The sequence below is a fragment of the Hypanus sabinus genome, chromosome 3, assembly GCF_030144855.1.
Source record: "Hypanus sabinus isolate sHypSab1 chromosome 3, sHypSab1.hap1, whole genome shotgun sequence".
Taxonomy (NCBI): domain Eukaryota; kingdom Metazoa; phylum Chordata; class Chondrichthyes; order Myliobatiformes; family Dasyatidae; genus Hypanus; species Hypanus sabinus.
In genome coordinates, this window is record NC_082708.1 from 158,638,462 (window position 1) to 158,663,924 (window position 25,463).

Below are 25,463 nucleotides of genomic sequence, written 5' to 3' on the forward strand. Positions count from 1 at the left end.
AATATATTTCCATGATCAATCAGTTTATCCTTAATTTTCTTTATTTTTTTTGGGTCAAGGCATCATTAATAAGATGACAATTTATTCCACACCACAAACTGTACTTGACTCTGTCTTTCCTATTTCTTCCCTTCCTCATCTCCCACCACCTTTCTCTCTCACATCCTCTTGCTCTCACTGCATCTATAGTCCAGTACCATTCCATCTTCCACAGATCTCTCTTCCCATTGCCTCTCCTTTTCATCTCCCACCCACTCCCTTTTGTCCCAAATCCCGTCCACCTGTCTCCCACCTCCACCCACTCATCTTCTCTTCCTCCCTCCTATTTTTTTCTATTATCCTGCCTCACTCTATCTCTCCCCTACTTAATCTTCTGACACATTTGGTAAGGTGACACGTAAGAGATTACAGAACAAATTTAGATCACTTGGTGTGCAGTATCTGTTTTACTATCACTAACATATGATGTGAAAGTTGTTATTTTATGGCAGCAATACAATGCAGTACATAGAAATATATTAACAAATAAATAGGTACTGTAAAACATGAGGTAGTGTTTATGGTCAGAAATCTGATAGCAGTGAGGAAGAAGTTGTTCCAAAAACTTTGATTGTATGTCTCCAGGTTCCTGTACCATCTCCATGATGGTAGCAATGAGAGGAAGGCATGTTCTGGATGGTAAGGATGGAAGATGTCCTCGATGGTGGGGAGACTTGTGCACATGATGGAGTTGGCTGTGTCTATAACACCCTGCAGCTTTTTCAGATTAGAGCATAGAAATCTACAGCACATTACAGGCCCTTTGGCCCACAATGTTGTGCCAACCATGTAACATACTCTAGAAGCTGGCTAGAATTTCCCTACTGCATAGCCCTCTATTTTTCTGAGCTCTCTATACCTATCGAAGAGACTCTAAAAAGGCCTTATTGTATCTGCCTCTACCACCTTTGCTGGCAGTACGTACCATGCACCCACCATTCTCTGTGTGAAAAACTTACCTCTGACATCCCTTCCACAAGCACTTTAAAACTATGCCCCCTCATCTTAGCCATTTCAGCCTCAGGAAAAAGCCTCAGGCTATGCACACAATCAATGCCACTCATCATCTTATACACCTCTATAAGGTCATCTCTCATCCTCCGTCACTCCACAAAGAAAGGCCAAGTTCACTCAACCTTTTCTCATACAGCAGGCTCTTCAATCCAGGCAACATCCTTATAAATCTCCTTTGTACTCTCTCTATAGCATCCACATCCGCCCTGTAATGTGGTGACCAAAACTGAACACAGTACTCCAAGTGGGGTCTAACTAAGGTCTTATATAGCTGTAATGTTACCTCACGGCTCTTGAACTCAACCCCACAATAGATAAAGGCCAACACACCATACACCTTCTTAACAATACTGTCAACCTGCACGGCAACTTTGTGTCCTGTGGCCATGGACCCTAAGACCTCTCTGATCCTCCACACTGCCAAGAGTCTTACCATTAATATTATATTCTGTCTTTAAATTTGACCTACTGAAATGAACCACTTTACACTTATTTGGATTGAACTCCATCTGCCACTTCTCAGCCCAGTTCAGCATCATATTGATGTCCCACTGTGACCTCTGACAACCCCCGGACTATCCACAATACCCCGAACTTCTGTATCACGACGAAACTTATTAACCCACCCTTCTAGTTCCTCATCCAGGTCTCTTATAAAAATCAAAAAGAGGAAGGGTCCCAGAACAGATCCCTGCAGAACCACTTTGGTGACTGTCCCTCATGCAGAATACGAACCAATCACAACCGCCCTTTGCCTTCTGTGGTCAAGCTAGTTCTGGAATCGCAAAGCCAGATCTCCCTGGATCCCATGCCTCATTACTTTCTGAATGAGCCTCACATGGGGATCTTTATCAAATGACTTACTGACATCCATATATACTACATTCACTACTCTACGTTCACCAATGTGATCCTATTCATTGGTGCCTCCATATCAGGATGATTGATGCTTTGCTGTATGCTTGAGTGCTCAGTGGAAGGCACCAGTGCTTTTTTGCAGGTGGGGGGGGGGTCATTGTATTGCTACTGCTTGTGCCTGGGAGGGGGGAGCTGACATTAAATGTACCTGTTGAACCTATTGATGCAACCAGTCAGAATGCTCTCCACAGTACACCTACAGAAAGTTGTTAGAATCTTTAGTGACATATCAAACCTCCTCAAACTCCTAATTAAATATAGCCGTTGGTGTGCCTTCTGAGTAATTGCACCCAGAATAGATCTTCAGAGGTGGTGACACCCAGGAACCTGAAGCTGCTCACCCTTTCCACTGCGGACCCCTTGAAGATGAGTGGTATGTATTCCATGAGTAATGGGAAGTAAAATATCTGATTTAAGATCGGTAATGGATAGAATATGAAGAATAGGCACAAACAGGTTCTGTTCAGATGGTGTGTCACATGGATCTGAGGCATTAGATGCTAAGAATCTATGTCAAAGATTTGTATGACAGAATGAAGTACATAGTGAATTTATTATCAAAGTCCATGTACATTTAACGGCCATTTTATTAGGTACACGAGGCGTGTTTGTGGGCTCCTACTGCTGTAGATCCACTTGTGCATTCAGAGTGTTCTGCACATCACTGTAACATGTAGCTATTTGAGTTACTGTCACCTTCCTGTCAGCTTGATCTAGTCTAGGCATTCTCCTCTGATCACTCAATAACAAGGCAGAACTGCTGCTCACTGGGTGATTTTTTTTGTTTATGGACTATCCTCTGTAAACTCTAGAGACTGTTGCGTGTAAAAATTTCAGGAGATTAGCAGTTTTTGAGATACTCAAACCACCCCATTTGGCACCAACATTATTCCACAGTCAAAGTTGCTTTGATCATATTTCTGATGTTTGGTCTTAACAGCAACAAAATCTCTTGAGCACTTTTGCATGTTTTTATGCACTGAGTTGCTGCAACATGATTGGCTGATTGCATAGTTGCATTAACAAGCAGGTGGACAAGAGTAGCTAATAAAGTGGACACTGAGTGTATACTACCCTGAGATCCATTTTTTTGCAGGCCTTCACAGTAGAACAAAGTAGGACAATAGAATCAATGGAAAACTATACACAAAACTGACAAACAACCAATGTGCAAAAAAGACAAACTGGGAAAATACAAAAAATATATACAATAATACATAAATAAATAAATAAATAAATAAATAGATATTGCTGATGACATACGTTTTTGAAAGTGAGTCCAGTTCAGTGTTGAGGTGAGTGAAGTTATCCATGTTGGTTCAGAAGCCTGATGGTTAAAGGGTAATAACTTTTCCTGAACTTGGTGGTGTGGGATCTAAGGCTCCTCTACTTCCTTTTTGATGGCAGCAGTGAGAAGAGGGTATGGCCTGAATAGAGAGAGTCTTTGATGATTGGTGTTGTTTCCTTGTGGGAGCACTCCTTGTAGATGTCCTCATTAGTGGGGAGGGCTTTTCTTATGATGGGATGAGCTGTATCCAATACTTTTTGTAGGCTTCGCTGTATTGGTATTGGTGTAATGGTGTTTCCAACCTAGACTGTTTAATATAACTAGGTTGATTGATGCCATAAAGTTGGTTTCCAGTCTGAGGAGATCAGGGAGAGACTTCAGTGGAATATAGACAGGAAATGAATTGCAAGTACATGGCAGATGGAGCACAATGTGGAAAATATAAAGTTATCTACTTTTAAAAAAAGATGAATATATTTTAACTTGTAAAAGATTGTTCAAAAGAACCTGGGGCCTGTGTGCCAAAACCACTGGAAGTTAACACACAGGCTATTGGTCCTTCATGACAAACTGTCACAAAGACTAGCTATGATTTTAAAATTCTAAAATATTTAGTGAATGTAATTTAAACTCCACAGCTGCTGTGGTGTGATTTGAACTAATGTCTAGATTGTTAGAGGCATGGAGACAGGCCACTCGATTTCCAGTAACTTAACAGCCACATCACAAGTGCTTTCCAGACGACAGTTGCTAAGATCAGATAACTATTCCATAACATAACAGGGACCCTCACCATCCAGGACATCCTCTCTTCTTGCTGCTTGCCATCAGGAAGAAGGTACAGAAGCCTCAGGACTCACATCACCAGGTTCAGGGATAGTTATTAACTCTCAACCATTAGACTCTTCAACCAAAGGAGATAACTTCACTTGCCCCATCACTGAAATGTTCGCACAACCTATGGACTCACTTTCAAGGACTCTTCATCTATTGCTTATTTATTATTATTATTTCTTTCTGTTTGTATTGGCACAGATTTTTGGGGTTTTTATTTGCATACTGGTTGAATGCCCAAGTTGGTGCAGTCTTTTATCAATTCTATTGTGGTTATTATTCTATTACAGATTTATTGAGTATGCCCGCAAGAAAATTGGTCACAGGGTTGTTTATGGTGACATATATGTACTTTGATAATAAACTTATTTTGAACTTGAACAACCTGGTTCTTTTGTTCATTTTACTGAATCCTTTCACATGCCAAAGTTGTGCACATAAGATTTCATTTGTGGCACAAAAATAAGCCATTCAGCAGATTGTCGATTTCTTTAGAGAAATCCTAGTCAGCCAGTTTCCTCAGCACATTTCCCATAAGCTCACAAATTATTTGCTCATAACTGCCTATCCAGTTCTCTTTTGAGAACTAATTTCCTGTTCCACTTCCCTTTCAGGCAGTGAATTTCAGATCGGCATTCTCTGTCAATCATTTTGAACCTGCACACACTAGCCCTTGAGCCATCCACTAAAGTGATAGTTTCTCATTATATAACCTAGCTGAACACGAGGATGTAAGAAATTGAAGCAGAGTCTACCATTCAGTCCCTCAAGCCTAATTATCATCCAATAAGATCATGGTTGATTTCCCACCCCAGTCTCATTTTCTGCCTTATCCCCATGTCCTTCTAATTATGGAAAGGTTTATTGATCTCATGAAATCAATGACTAAGCCTCCATTGTAAATAATTACAAAGATTCAAATCTTTCATTGTAATATATACTAATTTGTTTGTAGTAATACATAGTAATGATTTGGAAGGAAATGTTGGTGGACTAACATTTGCAGATGACACAAAAATGGAGAGATATGAATAGTGGCAATGGTTGGTAAAGGATACGGCAGAATATAGATCAGTTCAAATTTGGGTGGAGATATGGCATGCTTGCTTTCAAAAGTTGGGAAATTAAACATAAAATTTGGCAACTCATATTGCAGATATATAAAACCTTGCTTGGGCCACATTTAGAGTATCATGTAAAATGTTGTTTGCCACACAATAGGAAGGATGTAAGCTTTGAGGAGGCTCGCCGGGATGTTGACTGGATTGCAAATCCATTAGTTAACAACCTTGGGTTTTTTGGACCATGAGACACAGGAGCAGAATGATGCCATTCAGCCCATCAAGTTTGCTCTGCCATTCAATCATATCTGAATAATTTTCCTTCTCAACACTATTCGCCCGCCTTCTACTAGTAATTTTTGATGTCAGTAATTAAGAGCCTATAATTTTCCACTTTAAATATACCAAATGACTTGGCCTCCACAGCTGACTTTAGCAATGAATTCCACAGCTTGTTCCTCTGATCTTCGACTCTGCCAGTATTAAAAACATTCTTTTTCATGTCCACTCTGTCTAGTCCTTTCAATATGCAGTATGTTTCACTGAGATCCCAACTCATTCTTCTAAATCCCTCTGGACTATCTCCTATGCCAGTACAGATATGGGACCAAAAACTGCTCACAATACTTCAACTATATTCTGACCAATGCCTTTATAAAGTTTCAGCATTACATCCTCGCTTTTATATTCTAGGCCTTCAAAGTGAATGCTAATGTTGCATTTGCCTTCCTTTCTACTGATTCCACCTGCAAGTTAGGGAGTTAACAAGTAATCCTGCTCCAGGACTCCCAAATTTCTTTGCACCTCAAAAGTCTTAATTTGCTCCCTATTTAGAAAATAGTCTATGCCTTGGTTCCTTCTACCAAAATGCATGACCATGCAGTTCCCTATACTATTCCATCTGCCACTTCTTTGCCCATTATTCTAATATGCCCATGTCCTTCTGTAGGTTTCCTACTTCCTCAACACTATCTACCCATTCAACTATCTTTGTACCATGTGTGTGGACTTAACCATAAAGTGATCAATTCCATCATCTAGATCATTAACACATATGGAGAGTAGTGGACCCAACACCAACCTTTGCAAAACACTACTAGTTACTGGAAAAGGCCCCCTTTATTCCTGCTCTTTGCCTTCTGCGAGCCAGCCATCTTCTGTCCATGGTGGTATTTTTCCACTGACTTTCCTTTGTCAGTCCTGCCTGTTATTTTCTTAAAGAATTCCAAAGATTTGGCAGGCAGGATTTCCCCTTAAGGAAACCATGCTGACTTCTTTCCGTCATAATCTGTGCCTCCAATTGCTCTAAAAACACATCCTTAATACAGACAGACAGACATACTTTATTGATCCCGAGGGAAATTGGGTTTCGTTACAGCCATGCCAACCAAGAATAGTGTAGAAATATAGCAATATAAAACCATAAATAATTAAATTATAATGTTAATCATGCCAAGTGGAAATAAGTCCAGGACCAGCCTATTGGCTCAGGGTATCTGACACTCCGAGGGAGGAGTTGTAAAGTTTGATGGCCACAGGCAGGAATGACTTCCTATGACGCTCAGTGTTACATTTCGGTGGAGTGAGTCTCTGGCTGAATGTACTCCTGTGCCTAACCAATACATTATGGAGTGGATGGAAGTCATTGTCCAAGATGGCATGCAACTTGGACAGCATCCTCTTTTCAGACACCACCGTCAGAGAGTCCATTTCCACCCCCACAACATCACTGGCCTTACGAATGAGTTTGCTGATTCTGTTAGTGTCTGCTACCCTCAGCCTGCTGCCCCAGCACACAACAGCAAACATGATAGCACTGGCCAGCACAGACTCGTAGAACATCCTCAGCATCGTCCGGCAGATGTTAAAGGACCTCAGTCTCCTCAGGAAATAGAGACGGCTCTGAACCTTCTTGCAGACAGCCTCAGTGTTCTTTGACCAGTCCAGTTTATTGTCAATTCATATCCCCAGGTATTTGTAATCCTCCACTATGTCCACACTGACCCCTTGGATGGAAACAGGGGTCACTGGTGCCTTAGCCCTCCTCAGGTCCACCACCACCTCCTTAAGTCTTTTTCACATTAAGCTGCAGATGATTTTGCTCACACCATGTGACAAAGTTTCCCACCGTAGCCCTGTACTCAGACTCATCTAACATAACAGACTCTAACATATTGCTAACCACTGAAGTCTTATAGATTCTTATAGATTATCTTCTTATAGATTCCAGGTGACTTATCTGCCTTCAGATCTTTCCAAGCATCTTCTCCTTAGTAATAGCAATGACACTCATTTCTGTCCCCTGACACTCTCAAATTTTTGGCATGTCTGATGTCTCCTACAGTGACGACTAATGCAAAATGTCTATTAAGTTTGTCTTCCATTTTTTTGTCTCCCCCCACCATTACTACTTCTCCAGTATCATTTTCTAGTGGTTCAGAATCCACTGTTGCCTCTCTTTTACTCTTTATATATCTGAAAAACTTTTGAAAACCTCTTTTACATGATTGCCTAGTTTAACTTGATATTTGATTTTTCTTTCCATACTTATTTTAGCTGCCTTGTTTTGGTTTTTAAATGCTTTCCAATCCTCCAGCATCCCACTCATTTTTGCTATATTGTATGCCCTCTCTTTTGCTTTTATTCTATCATTGACTTTCCTTGTCATCCAGAGGAATGATGTGGGACAAAATGATCCTCTGTCTTCTGGATTACTCTCTGAAAATCCAACCATTGCTGCTCTGAATCATCCCTACTCCCCTTACAATTAACTGTCCAGCTCCTCTCTCATGCTTTTAGTTACCTTGTAGTTACATTTACTCAACTGTAATCCCAATACATCCGATTTTAGCATCTTGCTCTCAAACTACAGGGTGAATTTTATCATATTATAATAACTATCTTCTCAAGGTTCCTTTATCTTAATTTATCTTTTATTTGTTGTAATGCCAGTACTGTTTTTGTGCACTTTGTGCAGTCCAGTGTAGGTCTGTAGTCTAGTATAGCTTTCTCTGTGTTTTTTTATTATGTAGTTCAGTCTAGTTTTTGTACTGTGTCATGTGAACCATGGTCCTGGAAAAACGTTCTCATTTTTACTATGCATTGTACCAGCAGTTATGGTTGAAATGACAATAAAAGTTGACTTGACTTGACTTGACTTAAGCTTACTAATCAAATCTGGTTCATTACACAACATCCAATCCAGAATTGCCTTTTTCCTAGTGGGCTCAACCACAAGCTGCTCTCAAATGTCATCTCATTAGCATTCTACAATATCCATCTCTTGGGATCCAAACCAATTTTCCCAATCTATCTGCATATTAAAATCCCCAGGACCATTGTAACATTGCCCTTTATACGTGCCTTTTCAATCTCCTAATGTAATTTTTACCTCACATCCTAGTTACTGTTTAGAGGCCTATATATATAGTAATTCATATTGGGGTCTTTTATCCTTGCAGTCTCTACTCACAAGGATTATATGTGTTCTGATCCTATGTCACTTCTTTCTAAGGATTTAATTTAAATTTTTACCAACAAAGCAACCCTGGCCCACCTGTCTGACCTTTCAATATGATACGTATCCTTGAATGTTATGCTCCCCTTCATGATTTTCTTTCAACCAAGACTCTGTGATGCCCTCAACATCAGCGCTGCTAATTTCTGTTACTTTATTTTGTGTGCTACCAGCATTCAGATATAACACCCTTATTTCTATATTTAATGCTCTTCTATTTAATATTGTCTCCATAAGTCCTGAGGTTAAAATCTTAGCCCTTTCTAAATTTTTTGTATTATTCTTCATTTTGGAGACTTTATTCAGTAACCTTTGAGCCATACATTTAACTCTATTATCTTACCATGTCTGTGCCAATTTGCACCTGGCAACAATCCGCATTTTACTGTCTTTATGATGTTGCATTTCAATTTAGTCCCTAGTTTTCTGTGAAAATTTGGAGGCTGAGGAGCAACCTGATACCAGAATAAGCAATGATGTGTGGTACAGATAAGGTCAAGAGTCTTTATCCCAAGGCATAGCTTTAAATTGAGACTTTTTTTGGTGTCTGGAATACATTGCCAGGGGAGTTGGTGGAAGAATATACAATGACAACGTATTAGAGGAATTTTGACATGTGACAAGGGCAAGGAATGGAAAGAAATAGACTAGGTGAAACCCAGAAAAATGTATAGTTGGTGAAGTGAGGGAAAATGGTATATAATATGGGTGAAATTGTCTATTTTGTCAGAAAAGTCACCAAGAAGTATAATATCTAAATGATGAGATATAGCAGAGTTCTATGATAGAGGGTTCTGTGTGTCTTTGTACATAATTCACAAAATGTGCTATGAAGGTGAGTGTGGAGAACTAACAAAATGTTATTGTGGGTAATTATTGTATCAAATTAAATTGAAGATAATCCAGATTATTTTCTTACCTCTTATTTTTTATGGAGAGAGTGGTGTATGCTTGGAATGCACTGGCAGATGTGCTAGTGGAGGCAAATAAGAGCCATGAATGTGCAGAGAATGGGGATATGGGCATTGTGTGGCAGAAGGGATTAATTTAGATAGACATTTAATTACTGGTTTATTAGTTTGACACAACATCGAAAGCCAGTGGGTTTGCTCTTACGTCGTACTGTGCTATGTTCTAAAATAGCTAGTTCCCAAACTTAATACTCAACATACACAAACAAAATATTGGAGGAATACTCGACATAGTATTGATCAGTCACGATCAACATGCACATTTGTTTATTAATTGCGAGATACAATGAAAAACAGACCCAGCAAGCCTCATATAAAAGCGGCAAACAGGATCTGAAGGAACGGGCTGAATAGCCTCGGGCAATTGCTCTAAGAAGCATGTTAATAATTGACATCTCAAGTAGCCAATGAAGGAAGACGCGCTGGGTTTTGACTTCACAAGCAGCTTCCAATAGTGATGTCCCGAGAGGCGGGACCACTATGTCTTTTTAAAGAGCAAGGGGGAAGATGGTCGGGAAGGAGACGAGGGCAACCAATGGAAGAATGGCAAATTGGTAAACCCCGCCCTTCTGGTTTCATTGGTAGGCGCATAACGTGATGGACGTTCATGATAACCAAAGGTAAGCACGTCAGGCAGGCCGGACTCCAATCGCCTCAAAAAGGGGGCGGTGCATTTGATGCGCAGTCTCGGTGGTGCTGAAAAGCTAACAGCGGTGGCGGCTGCTCAGTATTATCGAAGGGTGAGGAGAGAACAGAGCAGCAACGGAGGGCGAAAGTAGTTTGACAGCAACGCATCGTCAAAGCCTTGCACACCTTGAAGGACGCCGAGAGCGAAGGCCCCCACATTCAATTCAGGCTGCGGCGTCGGGTTAGACTAATTGAGCAGAGAACTGAAAGGCCGGTTTCGTTTTGCAAGGCGCCCACCCTCGATCAGGAGCCGCGCCCTCGGCGTGCTTCTCCTCGGACCTGTGACGAGGACACCGCGGGATCAGATCCGTCCCACTTCAAACCGCCCCCCCCCCCGAACCTCCTGAGGCGGGGGCGGGGTAACAGCTCCAACCGTCAGCGGGGTCTCGAGCCTTGCCCCGCGCCGGCGCGTCATGGGTGAGTGCCGCGTGCCTGTGAATGTCTGCGCGCGGCCGTCACTGCTGGGGCTGGGGATGGAAATAGAGGCAACACGCATGCGCGCATCTTGGCCTCCTTTCGTTCCGGGGTGGGGACAGCGCAACGAGAACAGACTCGGTAGAGGGAAGATTGGTCACGCATTGGGGCGGCGGGGAAAAAGCTGCTTGCATTCGTCGTCTTCAATGATTCATTAACTTCAAATGAATTTCTGAGCGTGCTTGCAAGCTGCTCTCCGTACTGGGGTGCTTGCTATACAGGGTTGTCTATCTAACTGGTGGTCAATGGGGAATTGCACTTAAAGCAGCAAGTGAATCCAAGCCTCTAGAAGGACAGAGAACTGTATGCTTCATTTTGTTCTGTTTCCTTTTCGCCTGCAGCTGCTACTTCCTTTGACGACGTGTGTGAAGAAAAAAAATCATGCAATCGTCTGTTACTCTTAGAGCTTCATCGCATTAGGATCTCCATAGAATGTTGGTGTACGAATTTAGTGTAGCTTTTACCACCTCATGCTGAAGATAGGAGTGATCAGTTATAATCCTGTAATAATCCCTTACTGGGGCTGGGGGGAGGGAGAGAGTGGCCAGAATTCTTTTTACCTGAATCTGTAATAAATTCTCCCGTCAACTTCCTGCTGACATTTGACATCTTTTGAAGAGATTATTTGAAGACTATTGCTTACCTCGTAGTGTAGAGGTCCGAATGCAAAATGTCTTTTTAATATATAGTAAGAAAAATAGCTGATCTGAAAGGCTTGGTCCTAGCCATAGTAATGTAAAAACATGTTTGGGAAAAATATGGAGTGACTGGATTAGCATTTTCAATTGGTAATTTATTGTTAACATTTGATGCTTATCGGTGACTCTTTTAGAACTTATTTTCCCTTGTCCTTTCTTGCACATCAGCTAACAAAGGCTTATATCTTTCCTGTGGCTGTAAAATTCGGAGAGGCTTAATTTGCACTGGATAGTTTGAATCTCTTAGTGGCATTTTGGATCTTTTGTAAATAACTGGAATTCTGGGTTGTAGTCCTGTGGGTTTCCGCCAGAAACATCGACAGTTATTTCCCTCCATATATGCTGTCTGACCTGCTGAGTTACTCCTGTTACATACCCCGTAACTGGGTGTCTTACCAGCAAAGATAGAAGTATCCGTTGAAGTCTGGTACTATTATCAAAACAGTGTTTATTAGTAAAATATACAAATCAATATCAACAATGCAAATATACAGATGATATACGTTAGCAATACTAAACCTAGAGGTGTGGGTATAATAATAAAGAAGCTCTATCATTGTCTAGGGGATAATGAATTATCATGGGAAAGTATAAAGTTCAGTTCATGTAGGCTGAGGTAGTTGTTGGTTCTTTTGTTGTAACTGTTGGAGGGGGAGAGAGACAGAGAGAGAGGGGGCTAGCAAACAGTGACAGCTACAGTCACTCAAACTTTACTTTCTTGATCTGTCGATGTGTTGTTGTGGCCATTCAGGTATGACCCCTCTGTCCTTTAGCTAAACCGTTCTTCTATAGTGGACTCGTCATCCAGGCAAGGGTGGACACACACACAAGCCCCCACCGGCCTCGCTATAAACACTGTGAGTTAAAATTGACCAATCCTTCGTTCAGTCTCCGATGCCCCACACTTTCTCGTGGGTTCCAACACTTAAGCAGTACTCACTAGTGTGTCTCTTGGTACGTCAGAGGGGTGTCTCCCCAGACCTCACTTTTATCCCTACTCACAGGGTCTCGGGTGTCAATCAGATTTTTATGGCCGTGTCCATCAAACCAGCCCACTCCGGCTGTCCACTGAGGAATTTTAATGAACAGAATGGTACCAAGTAAATAGCCCTCTCCAAAAGACATAACGGTAAATCAATGGCTCCTCTCCTCTGTCTTATTAGCAGCAGATGTTCCAACTTGTTCTCTTAATCTCTCTCTCTCTCTCTCATGAGCAGCATGGTAACAGTAACAGTTTGTGATTCTCCCGGGGAGGGGGACATGGGCAACTCTGTACCCTTCTGCCCATCAGAGTTGTTCATCCTTCGTAACACTCCAGAATTTAGTACAAGTTGTGTAATAAACTGACAGCCAGCCACAATAATGCCCACATTGAGTTATATCGAATGCTGTTAGCATAATCCATTCTTTTGTAAAGATAATTGCAAGTCTGGGTAGTGCAGATGAAATTTCATACCTCGTAAGGAAAATTATTGTATTTTGCCATTGAGTAATATGGTATAAAATAGCTTATCAGTATACATTTATAGTTTTTAATTGTATTGCAAAAGATGAAAATATGTTCTTTTTCTAAGCTGTTAATTGAAGTTCACGATCCTCCCTCCCTCCCTGTCATTGCTTCTGAAGTGTAGCAATAGATATGGGGAAGGAAGAAGTGTAAAATGTCTTTTCCCAGTAAGCTCAATAACGTCACAAAATTAGTCTAGTATTATTTTGGTACCTTAAGTTCAAGCTATTGTTTTGCCCATTTTTAAAAATCTGACATTACATTTGCAGGGATTGTAGAGTATTTACAACATTGCTTGAGATTTTAGCACAGTTGGCAAGATCTGACACTTAGATATTCAAAGCAATTATGTCACTGACCAGATTTAATCCCTTTAAGTAACATTTGTTAGTGCTACAAATTCCTTAAATATTCCAGCTATATTAACTACTGTAGAGAACCGTTTTTAAAGTTTGCATTTTTCACTTGATTGTGCACTAAAGTAGCTTGAGAGACTGAAGTGAAAATCATTAACATCACAATTTGGGCATATTCTATAATGCAAAAATAACAGATTTTTGTATGGAATAAACTCAGTATATTCCTGCATTAAAGACAATACGGGATGGGGGGAAGGAATTCAGGTTGAGTGGAGTCTGGAAAGTGAAGCAGGCAGAATTTTGAGATCCCTACGTTACAGCTTGTGTATGCTCTCATTTTTAAAATGTAAAAGTTGGTTTATCACAGTTGTACTAGGTTAAATTTCCAGAATTTGGCATGAAATTTGAATCTTCCTGTGGAGGTTGAAGCTACCGTATGTCATTGACAAAGACTGCAAAGAAACTGGATTATTTCTATCGGTTTGTGTAAATGCCCTGACTGGATTTGTTCCAGTAGATTATGTTTAGGATATTATAGGTAGGCCTGAGTCTTGATCTGGTTTACTACTGATTTAATTGCCTTTTTAGTTTCTATGTCCATTTTAACATGCAGTCAGCTTTCTACTTTATCCAATGTAATCAAAAATAGTTGAGTGGCTGTGTTTAGTGCTTACTATTATCTTTGCCTTTAATCATTATCACTTTAAAACCATCAAAATGCTGTTGTTGGAAAGTCTTTGCTTTGTGTCTTACTGCTGTTTTAATATTTTGTATACAAGTATTAGTCAAACTTTCCTTTTTGTTTTCCACTACCCCTTTCCCCTAAAATAATGTGCAGATAACTTAAATGAAGCGCTGCAAAAGCTGAAGCTAACTGCTGATGGCACATCAGATAGCATTGAGGGATGTCTTGACTGCCTCCTCCAAGCTCTGGCTCAAAGCAGTAAGTGGTTTATTTTGTGTACTCTATCACTAAATGCTGTGACTGTTATGTTTTTAAGAAGCTGCCTGTTCCAGCTGCTCAATGATTGAAGGTTTTTCCATGGCTTAACATTTTTGTATGAGTGCTGTCCATTGAGACCCTGTGGCAGTCCTTGAATAGTTGGAACTTGCAAGAAAAAATGCAATTTTTTTGTCTCCTTCTTTGTCTAGGTTAGCAAAGATTGCTGCAGCTTCAGTTCCCAAAAGATTTGGTTTCTGGTACATTGCCATGAAGCCACTAATTTTTAACATAATCAATTTGAGTGTTGCCATTGGATGTAAAGTCCTGCCCCTGGCTTCTGTCATAAGAGTCTGCATTGAGTAGACTTGGGAAGAAGGTACAGTCATGTGAAAACTAAACTTGGGACCAGTCTATCTTTGAAACCTGTCTGCACAGCTGTGGCTGGATCACTGAATACCCCATCAATCTCTGGAAAAGTAAATTAAAGCAAAAAAAGCTTATGAGGAAAAATGACCTAGTTTCAATGTGACCAGTAGCGCTAGAATATCTTTTTCCAATTGATTCTTTTTAATTTCTCTTGTCTCCATATCAATCCTGGTAGTTTTGTTGTACAAGTCTAACCCATCCCACCTATATAGGCCTTCATTTTTCTAATACCCATGTACCTAGCTTAAATTTCCTTTTTTAAAAAATAACTTTGTAACCATCTTTGTGGTCTGACAATTATTCTGAACATTTTCTCTTTTAACTACCTGGACATAATAGTTTTTTGCTGTTTTAAATTTGCAATGATATTTGCTTTTGGATTGGGATTGCAAAGTGTAGTTTAACCTGGACGTCACCCTTTCTGGCAATTTAGTAATAAGGAAATTTATCATGAGGACCGAAGAGATGGGTTTGTTCTTGTGAATTTTAGACATAGGAAATTATGGTTCTTTCGTATAATTTTGAACAAACTGAATGGAGATCTTGTTGGGATGAGCCACAATTGTGGAAGCTCACAATCCTGTTTCCAAAGGGCAGCATGCAAGTCGGAAATGGGTGACATCTGTGGTAATAGTAAGGAAGTGGGAATAGAAGTGCAACTGGATAAAGTGGAACTTTGCAAGTGCTAACCCTTGTAAGTGGGTGGTGATAATGAGGCACTGAGGGAGATGTTATGTCAGATATTTAAGATAAAGGTCTATTTATCATATTACAACTACATTGATGTCATTTATGATTGGCTGAGATGAAAACTTAACAATAAATCTTGGAAATAGGCATGATTTTTGGGCTTGACAGCAGTTTCAAGAGCTTGGATGAGAAGGGTGAAAATAACTAGTATTTTCAAAGGCAGAGTGAGATAGAGTTGAACTTGCAGATGCCCCTATTTTGTCCCATTTCTGTTAATTACTCTACTATCTCCAAGGTTTCTGTTAAGCTGGCCACTTAGCATGGAGCAGGCATTGATAATGTTCTGTACCTTTTCATCTGGCATGTCAGATTTCTTGAAGTCCAGTGGTTTGCCGGTCTTAACATATTCTAATAGGTCAGAACTGATCTTTCTCAATCTGAATACAATACTATGTACAGAAACATGTTGCTTATTTAGAGTATTGAACAGAAGTGAAATTCTGTTTGCCTCTTCATTTTGTCGCCCGTTTTCCTGCAGTGTTGGCATGTTTCTAATCTGTTGGTTTTTTTAATCTCTTCTGGGTGCCATATTGTGATGATTGGGTGTTTCAGTTTTGTAGTCTCCTTTCCAATTCTATCCTAAGTGATCTTTGTTTTATATCCTTTACATAAACTTGGCAAAGCAGACGATGGGCCAAATGGCCACATTCTGCTCCTATATCTTACGGTTTAATAACTTTCTCCAATTGTGACTTTTTTAGCCTATGGAATCTGTGCCACACTTCTGCAAATTTTATAATTTTTCAATAATTATGTATGTCAATTCATTTTGATAAATGTGTTCTGGTGCATTACTGTATTTTGCATATGGACCTTATTCTTGTAATCCCTCTTCGTATTACCCTTGGAGTTCCTGTACTTTGAACAGTGCTGTGCTCAATGCATCCTCCCCATCTTTCTCTCTCTTCCTCCCTCCATGCGTTAATTGTTCTTAGTTGACCAGCCTGAAGCCCTGGAATTTACTCCCAAAGCTATTCCACCTCTCAACATGCTTTTGGTTTTCTCTTGTGTACCTTGGCGTAGTTTATTCTTTATTAAAATGATATTGAAACACCTCTTGGAATCTCTCATACTATATTTCAAGTTGTACTATTTCAAGTTTGCACTGTTTTAAAGGTTTGAATGCACTTGCATAAAAACCTGGTACTTCATAAAGTATTCAATGTTTGATCAGTGTTCTGAGTTATAAATTTGTTATTTGTTATCCATAAAATCATGTTAAACAGGCATTATGTGTATTTGTATTAATGTATTGTGACCATATGTATTATGACCATACTTGTAAAATTTTCATTTTTTTAACTGAACTTGGGTGTTAAATTAGATAGGCCAATGAATAGAACATTGCTTAATTTTATTAAGTGGTATTTATTTGGTCCTGATATTAAATTTGTTGAGGCTTGCAATCGAGCTCTGCCCCAGTAAACGCACTGACTGCTGCAATTTCAAATATTCATTTCAAGTCGCAGTATGCCATGCTTTTTAAAAAGCAAAAGTAGCACTTCTGAGACTGATTCAAAAAAAATCTGGCATTAAGAGCTTAGCTGTAAGAAATGAAAAGGTGTACAGTATTAACTCTTATGATTTCTGCCCATTTGGGCTTTTTGAGGACTGAAGAGTAATATGCTGAAGGCCTTTGACCTGCACCATTGTTTGACACAATAGTTTGAGTAGATTGAATGCAAAAGCAATCTGGATGGGAAAACTTGTCGCGAATGAAATGTATTGCAATTTTTTTTTCTATCATGTGGCATTGAAATTATCTAGGTGGGAAGGGTAGTCACTGCGAAGCATGGTTAACAAACATTAAATTTATTAACAGATTTAAACTGTTAATAGCTGAAATTCTGAGTTGGCAATGATTGGATTAAGAACAATCCTATTAGTTTATCTCTTCTGAGCTTAATCATTTGTCAAATATTCAAAGTAGCATTTCAGTGCCTAAAGTCCAAAATCTCAATTAGCTTAAGCTCACAATTATTTTTTTAACATTATTGATAAAATATAATTTTCACTTTGGACTCCGTCATCCAAATAGAGTGTGGTGTTTGTTAGTGCAATGTTTTACAGCTCCAGCTGTAAGATCAGTGTTCAATTCCTGCCACTGCCTGGAAGGAGTTAGTACACTTCCTGTGACCACCAAATTTTCCTCCAAGTGTTCTGGTTTCATCCCACATTCCAAAACAAGACATATAGTTTTGGTTAGTGAGTTGTGGGTGTGCTATGTTGGTGCTGGAAGTGTGGTGACACTTGTAGGCTACCTAGCACAATCCTCACTAAATTGATTTGACACAAATGATGCATTTCACTGTCATGATGTACATATTAGAAAAATGTTTTTTTTTCAAATGGCGGCAAAATTAAACTGACAGATTTCTTTTATTTAGTTTTTGAGATATAGCAAGGAATAGGGTATTCCAGCCCCTTGAGCCATGCAGCCTTTGATCCAACCAATGTATCTTTGGACTGTGGGAAGAAACCAGAGTGCTCAGAGGAAGCCTATGGAGAAATGTACATGGGGAAAATGTACAAACTCCTTACAGATGCTGGCAGAAATTACGTCTGTGTTGATAATACGATAAAACATTGTGCTAGCAACTGTTCCTGTGCCTCCCCATTGATACTGTACATACTTGACAATCCAATTCTTGTATGTAATGGTAAATACTTCTGATACACTGTATGAAGTTTTCAGAATCTTGCAGCAACTGCAGTTTTCTCATGCATGGGTCAATATTCTGAATATTGCTACCTGTCAGCCGTGTTGGAAATGTTTATGCTCTGATTCCACCAGATCAAAGTGATGGCTCACTGTCACCACAGACAATTAACAATGTATAACTTGCAACACCAATTTATGAATAATGTGTCAAAATGTGCCTCTGATTTTGAATGTTAAGAATATTTTTGTAATTTGAAAAAGCTATTGATAGCAAGCAACTGTACATTGAGTTCAAGTAATTTATCAAGGTAGTAAACTGTCAAATTGTATCATTCTACTAGCCAATGAATGTAAATTATTGCTGTTTTGTTTGTATAAATATTCATGTGTACTGTTTTCTTTGTGTTTATTTATACTGTTTATTTATAACTTTATGCCAGAATTTGTTCGATAATCCTCCCTCCATAGTTGCATAGAAAACCTACAGTACAATACAGGCCCTTTGGCCCACAAAGCTGTGTCGAACTCGTCCTTACCTTAGAAATTATCTAGGGTTATCCATAGCCCTCTATTTTCTAAGCTCCATGTACCTGTTCAGGAGTCTCTTAAAAGATCCCATCATAACCGCCTCCACCACTGTTGACAGCAGCCCATTCCATGCACTCACCACGCTTTGCGTAATGTAAAAAAAACTTACCCCTCACATCTCCTGTACCTACTTCCAAGTACCTTTTAAAACTGCCCTCTTGTGTTTGCCACTTCAGCCCTGGGGAAAAAGCCTCTGACTATCCACATGATCGATGCCACTCATACACCTCTATTAGGTCACCTATCATCCTCTGTCGCTCCAAGGAGAAAAGGACAAGTTCACTCAACCTATTCTCATAAGCCATGCTCCCCAATCCAGGCAACATCCTTGTAAGTATCCTCTGCACACTCTCCATGGTTTCCACATCCTTCCTGTTGTGAGGCAACCAGAACTGAGCACAGTACTCCAAGTGAGGTCTGACCAGGGTCCTGTCCAGCTGCACTACCTCCTGGCTCCTGAACTCAATCCCATGATTGATGAAGGCCAGTGCCCCTTATTCTGCCTGAACCACAGAGTCAACTTGCGCAGCAGCTTTGAGTGTCTTATGCACTTAGACCTCAATTCTGCCAAGAGTCATCCCATTAATACTATAATTCTGCCATCATACTTGACCTACCAAAATGAACCACCTTGTACTTATCTGGGTTGAACTCCATCTGCTACTTCTCAGCCCACTTTTGCATCCTAGCAATATCCCCCTGTAACCTCTGACTGCCCTCCACACAATCCACAACACCCTCAGTTTGTGTAATCAGCAAACTTACTAACCCATCCCTCCACTTCCTCATCCAGGTCATTTAAAATCATGAAGAGTAACAGTCCCAGAACAGATCCCTGAGGCACTCCACTGGTGACTGACCTCCATGCAGAATATGACCCGTCTACAACCACTCTTTGCCTTCTGTGGGCAAGCCAGTTCTGGATCCACAAAGCAATGTCCCCTTGGATCCCATGCCTCCTTACTTTCTCAATAAGGCTTGCATGGGGTACCTTATCAAATGCTTTGCTGAAATCCATAAACACTACATCTACTACTGCTGTCACATCCTCAAAGTTCAGACAGGCTCATAAGACACAACCTGCCCTTGACAAAGCCATGCTGACTATTCCTAATCATATTATACCTCTCCAAATGTTCATAAATTCTGCCTCTCAAGATCTTCTCCATCAACTTACCAACCACTGAAGTAAGACTCACTGGTCTATAATTTCCTGGGCTATCTCTACTCCCTTTCTTGAATAAAGGAACACCATCCGCAACCCTCCAATCCTCTGGAGCCTCTCCTGTCCCCATTGAAAATGCAAAGATCATCGCCATAGGCTCAGCAGTCTCCTCCCTCACGTTCCACAGTAGCCTGGGGTACATCTTGTCTGGTCTGGTGACTTATCCAAAATGATGCTTTCCAAAAGCTCCAGCACATCCTCTTTCTTAATATCTACATGCTCAAGCTTTTCAGTTGGCAATAGGTCATCCCAACAATTGCCAAGATTCTTTTCCGTAGTGAATAATGAAGCAAAATACTCATTAAGTACCTCTGCTAGCTCCTCCAGTTCCATACTCACTTTTCCACTGTCACACTTGATTGGTCCTATTCTGTCATGTCTTATCCTCTTGCTGTTCCCATACTTGTAGAATGTCTTGGGGTTTTTCTTAATCCTGTTCGCCATAATCCTAAGAAGCCGTAATCCTCTCATGGCTCCTTCTGACTCTCCTAATTTCATCATTAAGCTCCTTCCTGCGAGCCTTATAATCTTCTAGATCTTTATCATTGCCTAGTTCTTTGAACCTCTTGTAAACTTTTCTTTTTGACTAGATTTACTACTTCTAGTACACCATGGTTCCTGTGCCCTACCATCCTTTCTCTGTCTCATTGGAATGTTTCTGTGCAGAACTCCATGCAAATATCCCCTAAACATTTGCCACATTTCTTCTGTACATTTCCCTGAAAACATTGCCCAATTTATGCTTCCATGTTCCTGCCTGATAGCCTTGTGTTTCCCCTAACTCCAGTGAAATGCTTTCCCAACTTGTCTGTTCCTGTCCCTCTCCAATGCTGTAGTAAAGGAGATAGAATTGTGATCACTTTCTCCAAAATGCTCTCCCACTGAGAGATCTAACACCTGACCATGTTCATTTCCCAATACCAGATCAAGTACAGCCTCTCTTGTAGGCTTATCTACATATTGTGTCAGGAAACCTTCCTGAACACACCTAACAAACTCCACCCCATCTAAACCCCTCACTCTAGGGAGATGCCAATTGATATTTGGGAAATTAAAATCTCCCACCACAACAACTTTATTATTAACTTATTATTACACCTTTCCAGAATCTATGTCCCTATTACTATTGGGTAGTTTATATATTTTAAAAAAAACACCCAGTAGAGTTATTGGCCCCTTCCTATTCCTAACTTCCACCTGCTGAGAGTCAGTAGACAAATCCTCCATGTCTTCCTCCTTTTCTGCAGTCGTGACACTACCTCTGATCAACAGTGCCGCTTCCCTCCCTGTCCTCTGAAACATCTAAAGCCTGGCACTCAAAGTAACCATTCCTGCCCCTGAGCCATCCAAGTCTCTGTAATGGCCATGACATCATAGCTCCAAGTACTGATCCATGCTCTAAGCTCATCTGCTTTGTTCATAACACTCCTTGCATTAAAATAGATACATCTCATACCATCAGCCCCTTCTCTATCAGCTGCCTATCCTCCCTCTCGCAGTCTCTCCAAGCTTTCTCTATTTGTGAACCAACCACCTCTTCCTCCGTCTCTTCAGTTTGGTTCCCAACGCCCAGCGATTCTAGTTTAGACTCTCCCAATAGCCTTAACAAACTTCCCTGCCAGGGTATTAGTCCCCCTGGGATTCAAGTGTAACCCATCCTTTTTCTACAGGCCACACCTGCCCCAAAAGAGTCCAATGATCCAGAAATCTGAATCCCTGCCCCCTACTTTAATCCCTTAGCCACACATTTGTCCTCCACCTCATTGTATTCCTATACTCACTGTTGGGTGGCATAAGCAGTAATCCTGAGATTACTACCTTTGAGGTCCTGCTTCTCAACTTCCTTCCTAACTCCCTGTAGTCTGTTTTCAGGACTTCCTTCCTATGTCAATAGTACCAATATATACCATGATCTCTGGCTGTTCTCCTTCCTACTTCAGGATATTGTAGATGCAATCAGAAATATCCTGTACCCTGGCACTATAGTTCTCTTTTTTAGAACAGTATACTTGACCACATAATAATGAAAAGATATTAATATTTTTCCATAGCTTTTCAAAGCTCTGGTTAGAATGTAAGTTAGTTATTGTCACTTGCAGCAAACTACAGTGATAAACTGGTTTTTATGCCATCCATACAGATCATTTCATCATATTAGTGCAGTGAGGTAGCACAAAGAAAAACCAATAGAAATGTGGAATAAAATGTAGAGAATTTCTCCAACCAGCACTTAGATGCTGGCTATAACAAGGTGGATTAAGGTTGGGTCTGTCTTATGTCTTATACTAGAGGGCCATTCAGTAGTCTTGTAATACCGGAATGGAAGCCCAGGCTCGTCAGGCTTTTGTATCTTGTGCCTGATTTTGGGTGGGGGAGGGGGGGTAGCAGTAGAGCATAATAGAGAATGTCTGGAAAGTTCAAAGTAAAATTTATTATCAGAGTATACAGTATGCATGTCCCCACATGCAACCCTGAGATTCTTTTTCCTTCAGGCATACTCAGCAAATCTATAGAACAATTTCTGTAAACAGGGTAATGGACAACAAGCTGCAAATATAAGTAAATATCATGAAATAACAAGAGTCCTTCAACTGAGACCATCAGTTGTGGGAACACCAGAAATGGAACAAATGTAGTTATCCCCTTTTGTTCAAGAGCAGGATGGCTGAGGGTTTGTAACTGCTCTTGAACCTGGCGATGAGTCCTGAGGCACTTGTTCCTTCTATTTGATGGCAGCAGCGAGAAAAGAGCATGGCCAGGACGTTGAGGATCTTTGAATGCTGCTTTTCTGTGGTAACATTTCATGTAGATGTGCTCAGGTATTGGGCCAAGTCCACTGCCATTGTAGGAATTTCAACTCAAAGACATTGGTGTTCCATACTGGGCCATAATGCAGAGTAACTTCTATGGAGAGAAGTGTCTTTGATTATATTGGCTGCTTTATTGAGGCAGCAAGAAGTGTAGATAGATTCCTGGAAGGAGAGCCTGGTTTCTGTGATGTTCTACACTGTGTGTCCATAACTGCTACACCGCTGTTTCTTGGAGTTGAGGGCAAAGCAGATATCATACCCAGCTATGATGCATCCAGATAGGATGCTTTCTTTAGATCATGAAAAGAATTTGGTGAGGGTGAATGGGGACATGCCAAATTTCTTTAGCCTCCTGAGGAAGTAGAAACTCTGGTGAGTTTTCTTGGCCGTGGCATCTACGTGTTTGGGGTCAGGTCAGACTGTTGATATTTAATTTTAGGGACTTGAACCTCTCAAGCTTCTCAATCTCAGCATAATTGGCGTAAATAGGAAAGTGTACAACTCCTCCCTTCCTGAAATCAATGTTAACGATATACTTCTGCCCATACTCAAAGGTAGAAATGTTATCCTTGGAAGTAACATAAGTTATATTTGAGTAAAATTAGCAAGACAAACTTTTTTCTCTAATCAAGTTAGGAATTTTAAATTTCTTTTTAAGAAATTGGGGTAAATACCATTTCTGATGAAGATAAGATTCCACAGATGCTGGAATCCTGAGCAACAAACAATCTACTGGAGGAAATCAATCAGTTGAGTGGCATCTTGAGTTTGGAGGGTGCTGGTGTAAAGAAGTGGCAACGTTTTTGTTTTTGCTAGGTAGTCCAGTCCTGATGATTAATTTTTAGTGAACAAAATTATGAAATGCTCTCCTTCACTCCTGTATGGTAAAGGTTTATATACAACTGATCCTAAATGAGTAACAGTTTTTGACATTCATAGATATTGAAGTTTCTATGAATACTTTAACACCATGGTTTATCTATGAATACTTTAACACCATGGTTTATCTAGGAATGACCATTGTAATAAATTAAAAATACTGTTGACTTGTTTGAGAGTGAAATGGCAAATATTGACCAAGAAGAGGACTTGTGCACCAGAACTGAGGGAATCAACCAAACATGAACAAAAGCTATGTGAGGCCACCTTAGCACAATCCAGATGAACTCAGCTATATAGCTGACATAACGGAGCAGATGTTTAATGGGTATTTTGTTGCGCTGCCTTCTGTACTTGTTCTATTGCTTGTGGCTGTGCTGTGCAGCAGTAGTCACTTCTCTGCTAACTTCTGTTGCTTTCCATGTGCTAGCTGCAGTTGGTGCATAGAACCTCTTTTTGGCTAGGGGAGTAAAAGCTATGCAGGCATAGGGAGGGGCAGGGACTATGGTTTTATTAAGAATTCGAGCAGACTGAAGAGCAGTATAAACGATTACCTGCCTGTTTGTTTCATTTCTGTGGGACTCAGTGGTCCAAGCCCATGATGGGGTGGAGGCATGGGGGTTGGCAAGAGGCAGGATAGTTTATTCCATGAATTGTATTGACTATAAAGCTGCTTTTTGCATCACAGTGAAAGGTGTGTTTTTACAGCGTAATGAAGTAAAAACAGAAAATGCTGGGAGCGCTTGTCAAGTCAGGCAGCATCAGTAGTTTTTTTTTAAAAGCGTGTGTTAACATCTTGAGTTGAAAACCCTTCATTGGAACCAGGAAAGTTTGGGGATGTGACGGTTACCTTTAGAATAATCAATGGGTTACTTAAAGCAAGTGAGGTTAGAGTTACAAGTAAAGTAAGTTGTTGAGGTATTGTTTAATCAGGGCAATTAATGTATAAGTGCAAACAAAATGTAAAAATTACAGATGTAGAATTACAGGACTAGTGCAGCAGGTTGAGCTGTGCTAATAGAGAGGGAAGACTGGGGCATTATCACAGGTGTAGCCTTGCAATGGAAATTGCCAGTTCTCTGCAGGTGGAGAAATTGAGTTACTTGCAGTGGTAGAATTTTATATAGAATCTAGAAGGTATAATAGGTCAAAGTGGGAGTGAGATGGGGAATATGTCAGGTAATAAGAAGCTCAGGGTTGTCCCGCTTACTGATTGCAGATGCTTGTTTTTTCTTCAGCCTAGAGATGTCAAATGTATCACTCAATTAGAAATTCAAATGAATTGCTGCCAGAAGCACTGTTTGGATCCATAGATGCTGGGAAGGAAAGAGTGAAAGGACAAGAATTCTGCATGAGTAACTCAACAGATTAAGTGACTGCATTATAACACAGCTGCATCCAGTCTGCAAGGCTAACTTGGAGCTTTCTGTTGCCTGCCACTTTGTGTCTCCTTTATTCTCTCATTGATTTCTGTAGTTCCCTGTACAGCTATTATCAGGACCAAATGTAATATTTCCAAGATCACTAATGACAAAACTACTTGGGAAATGTGAGTTGTGATGAAAATGCAAGGTAGCTTCAGAGGAAATTGAGAGAAACAGTATGACATGTGGTTCAAATGTTCAGTTTAATATCAAAGCACGTATCCATGTACAACTAAATGAAATTTGTCTTTTCCAGTTAGCCACGAAACAAAGAAAGAACATAAAAGTCGTTTAGACAAACATCAAACCTACTCCCTTCCCTGCACAAAAATGAAAGGCGTCCCCATCATCCCATCATCAATCCCCCCCAGCCCCTTTCCCCACACAAA

General features: G+C 40.3%; 1 protein-coding gene across 2 annotated transcripts in view; it reads left to right on the forward strand.

The window, feature by feature from the left end:
* Window positions 1-9,967: 9,967 nt before the first annotated feature.
* rap1gds1 (RAP1, GTP-GDP dissociation stimulator 1) overlaps window positions 9,968-25,463 on the forward strand; it is an 85,639-nt gene continuing 70,143 nt past the window's right edge. Inside the window, exons 1-2 of one of the 2 annotated variants that reach the window (XM_059965436.1) lie at window positions 9,968-10,746; window positions 14,206-14,310. In XM_059965436.1, the coding sequence (XP_059821419.1) occupies window positions 10,743-10,746; window positions 14,206-14,310 (109 nt within the window). In that variant the 5' untranslated portion in view covers window positions 9,968-10,742. The remainder of the gene's footprint in view (window positions 10,747-14,205; window positions 14,311-25,463) is intronic. The other variant, XM_059965435.1, reaches the window with a different exon arrangement.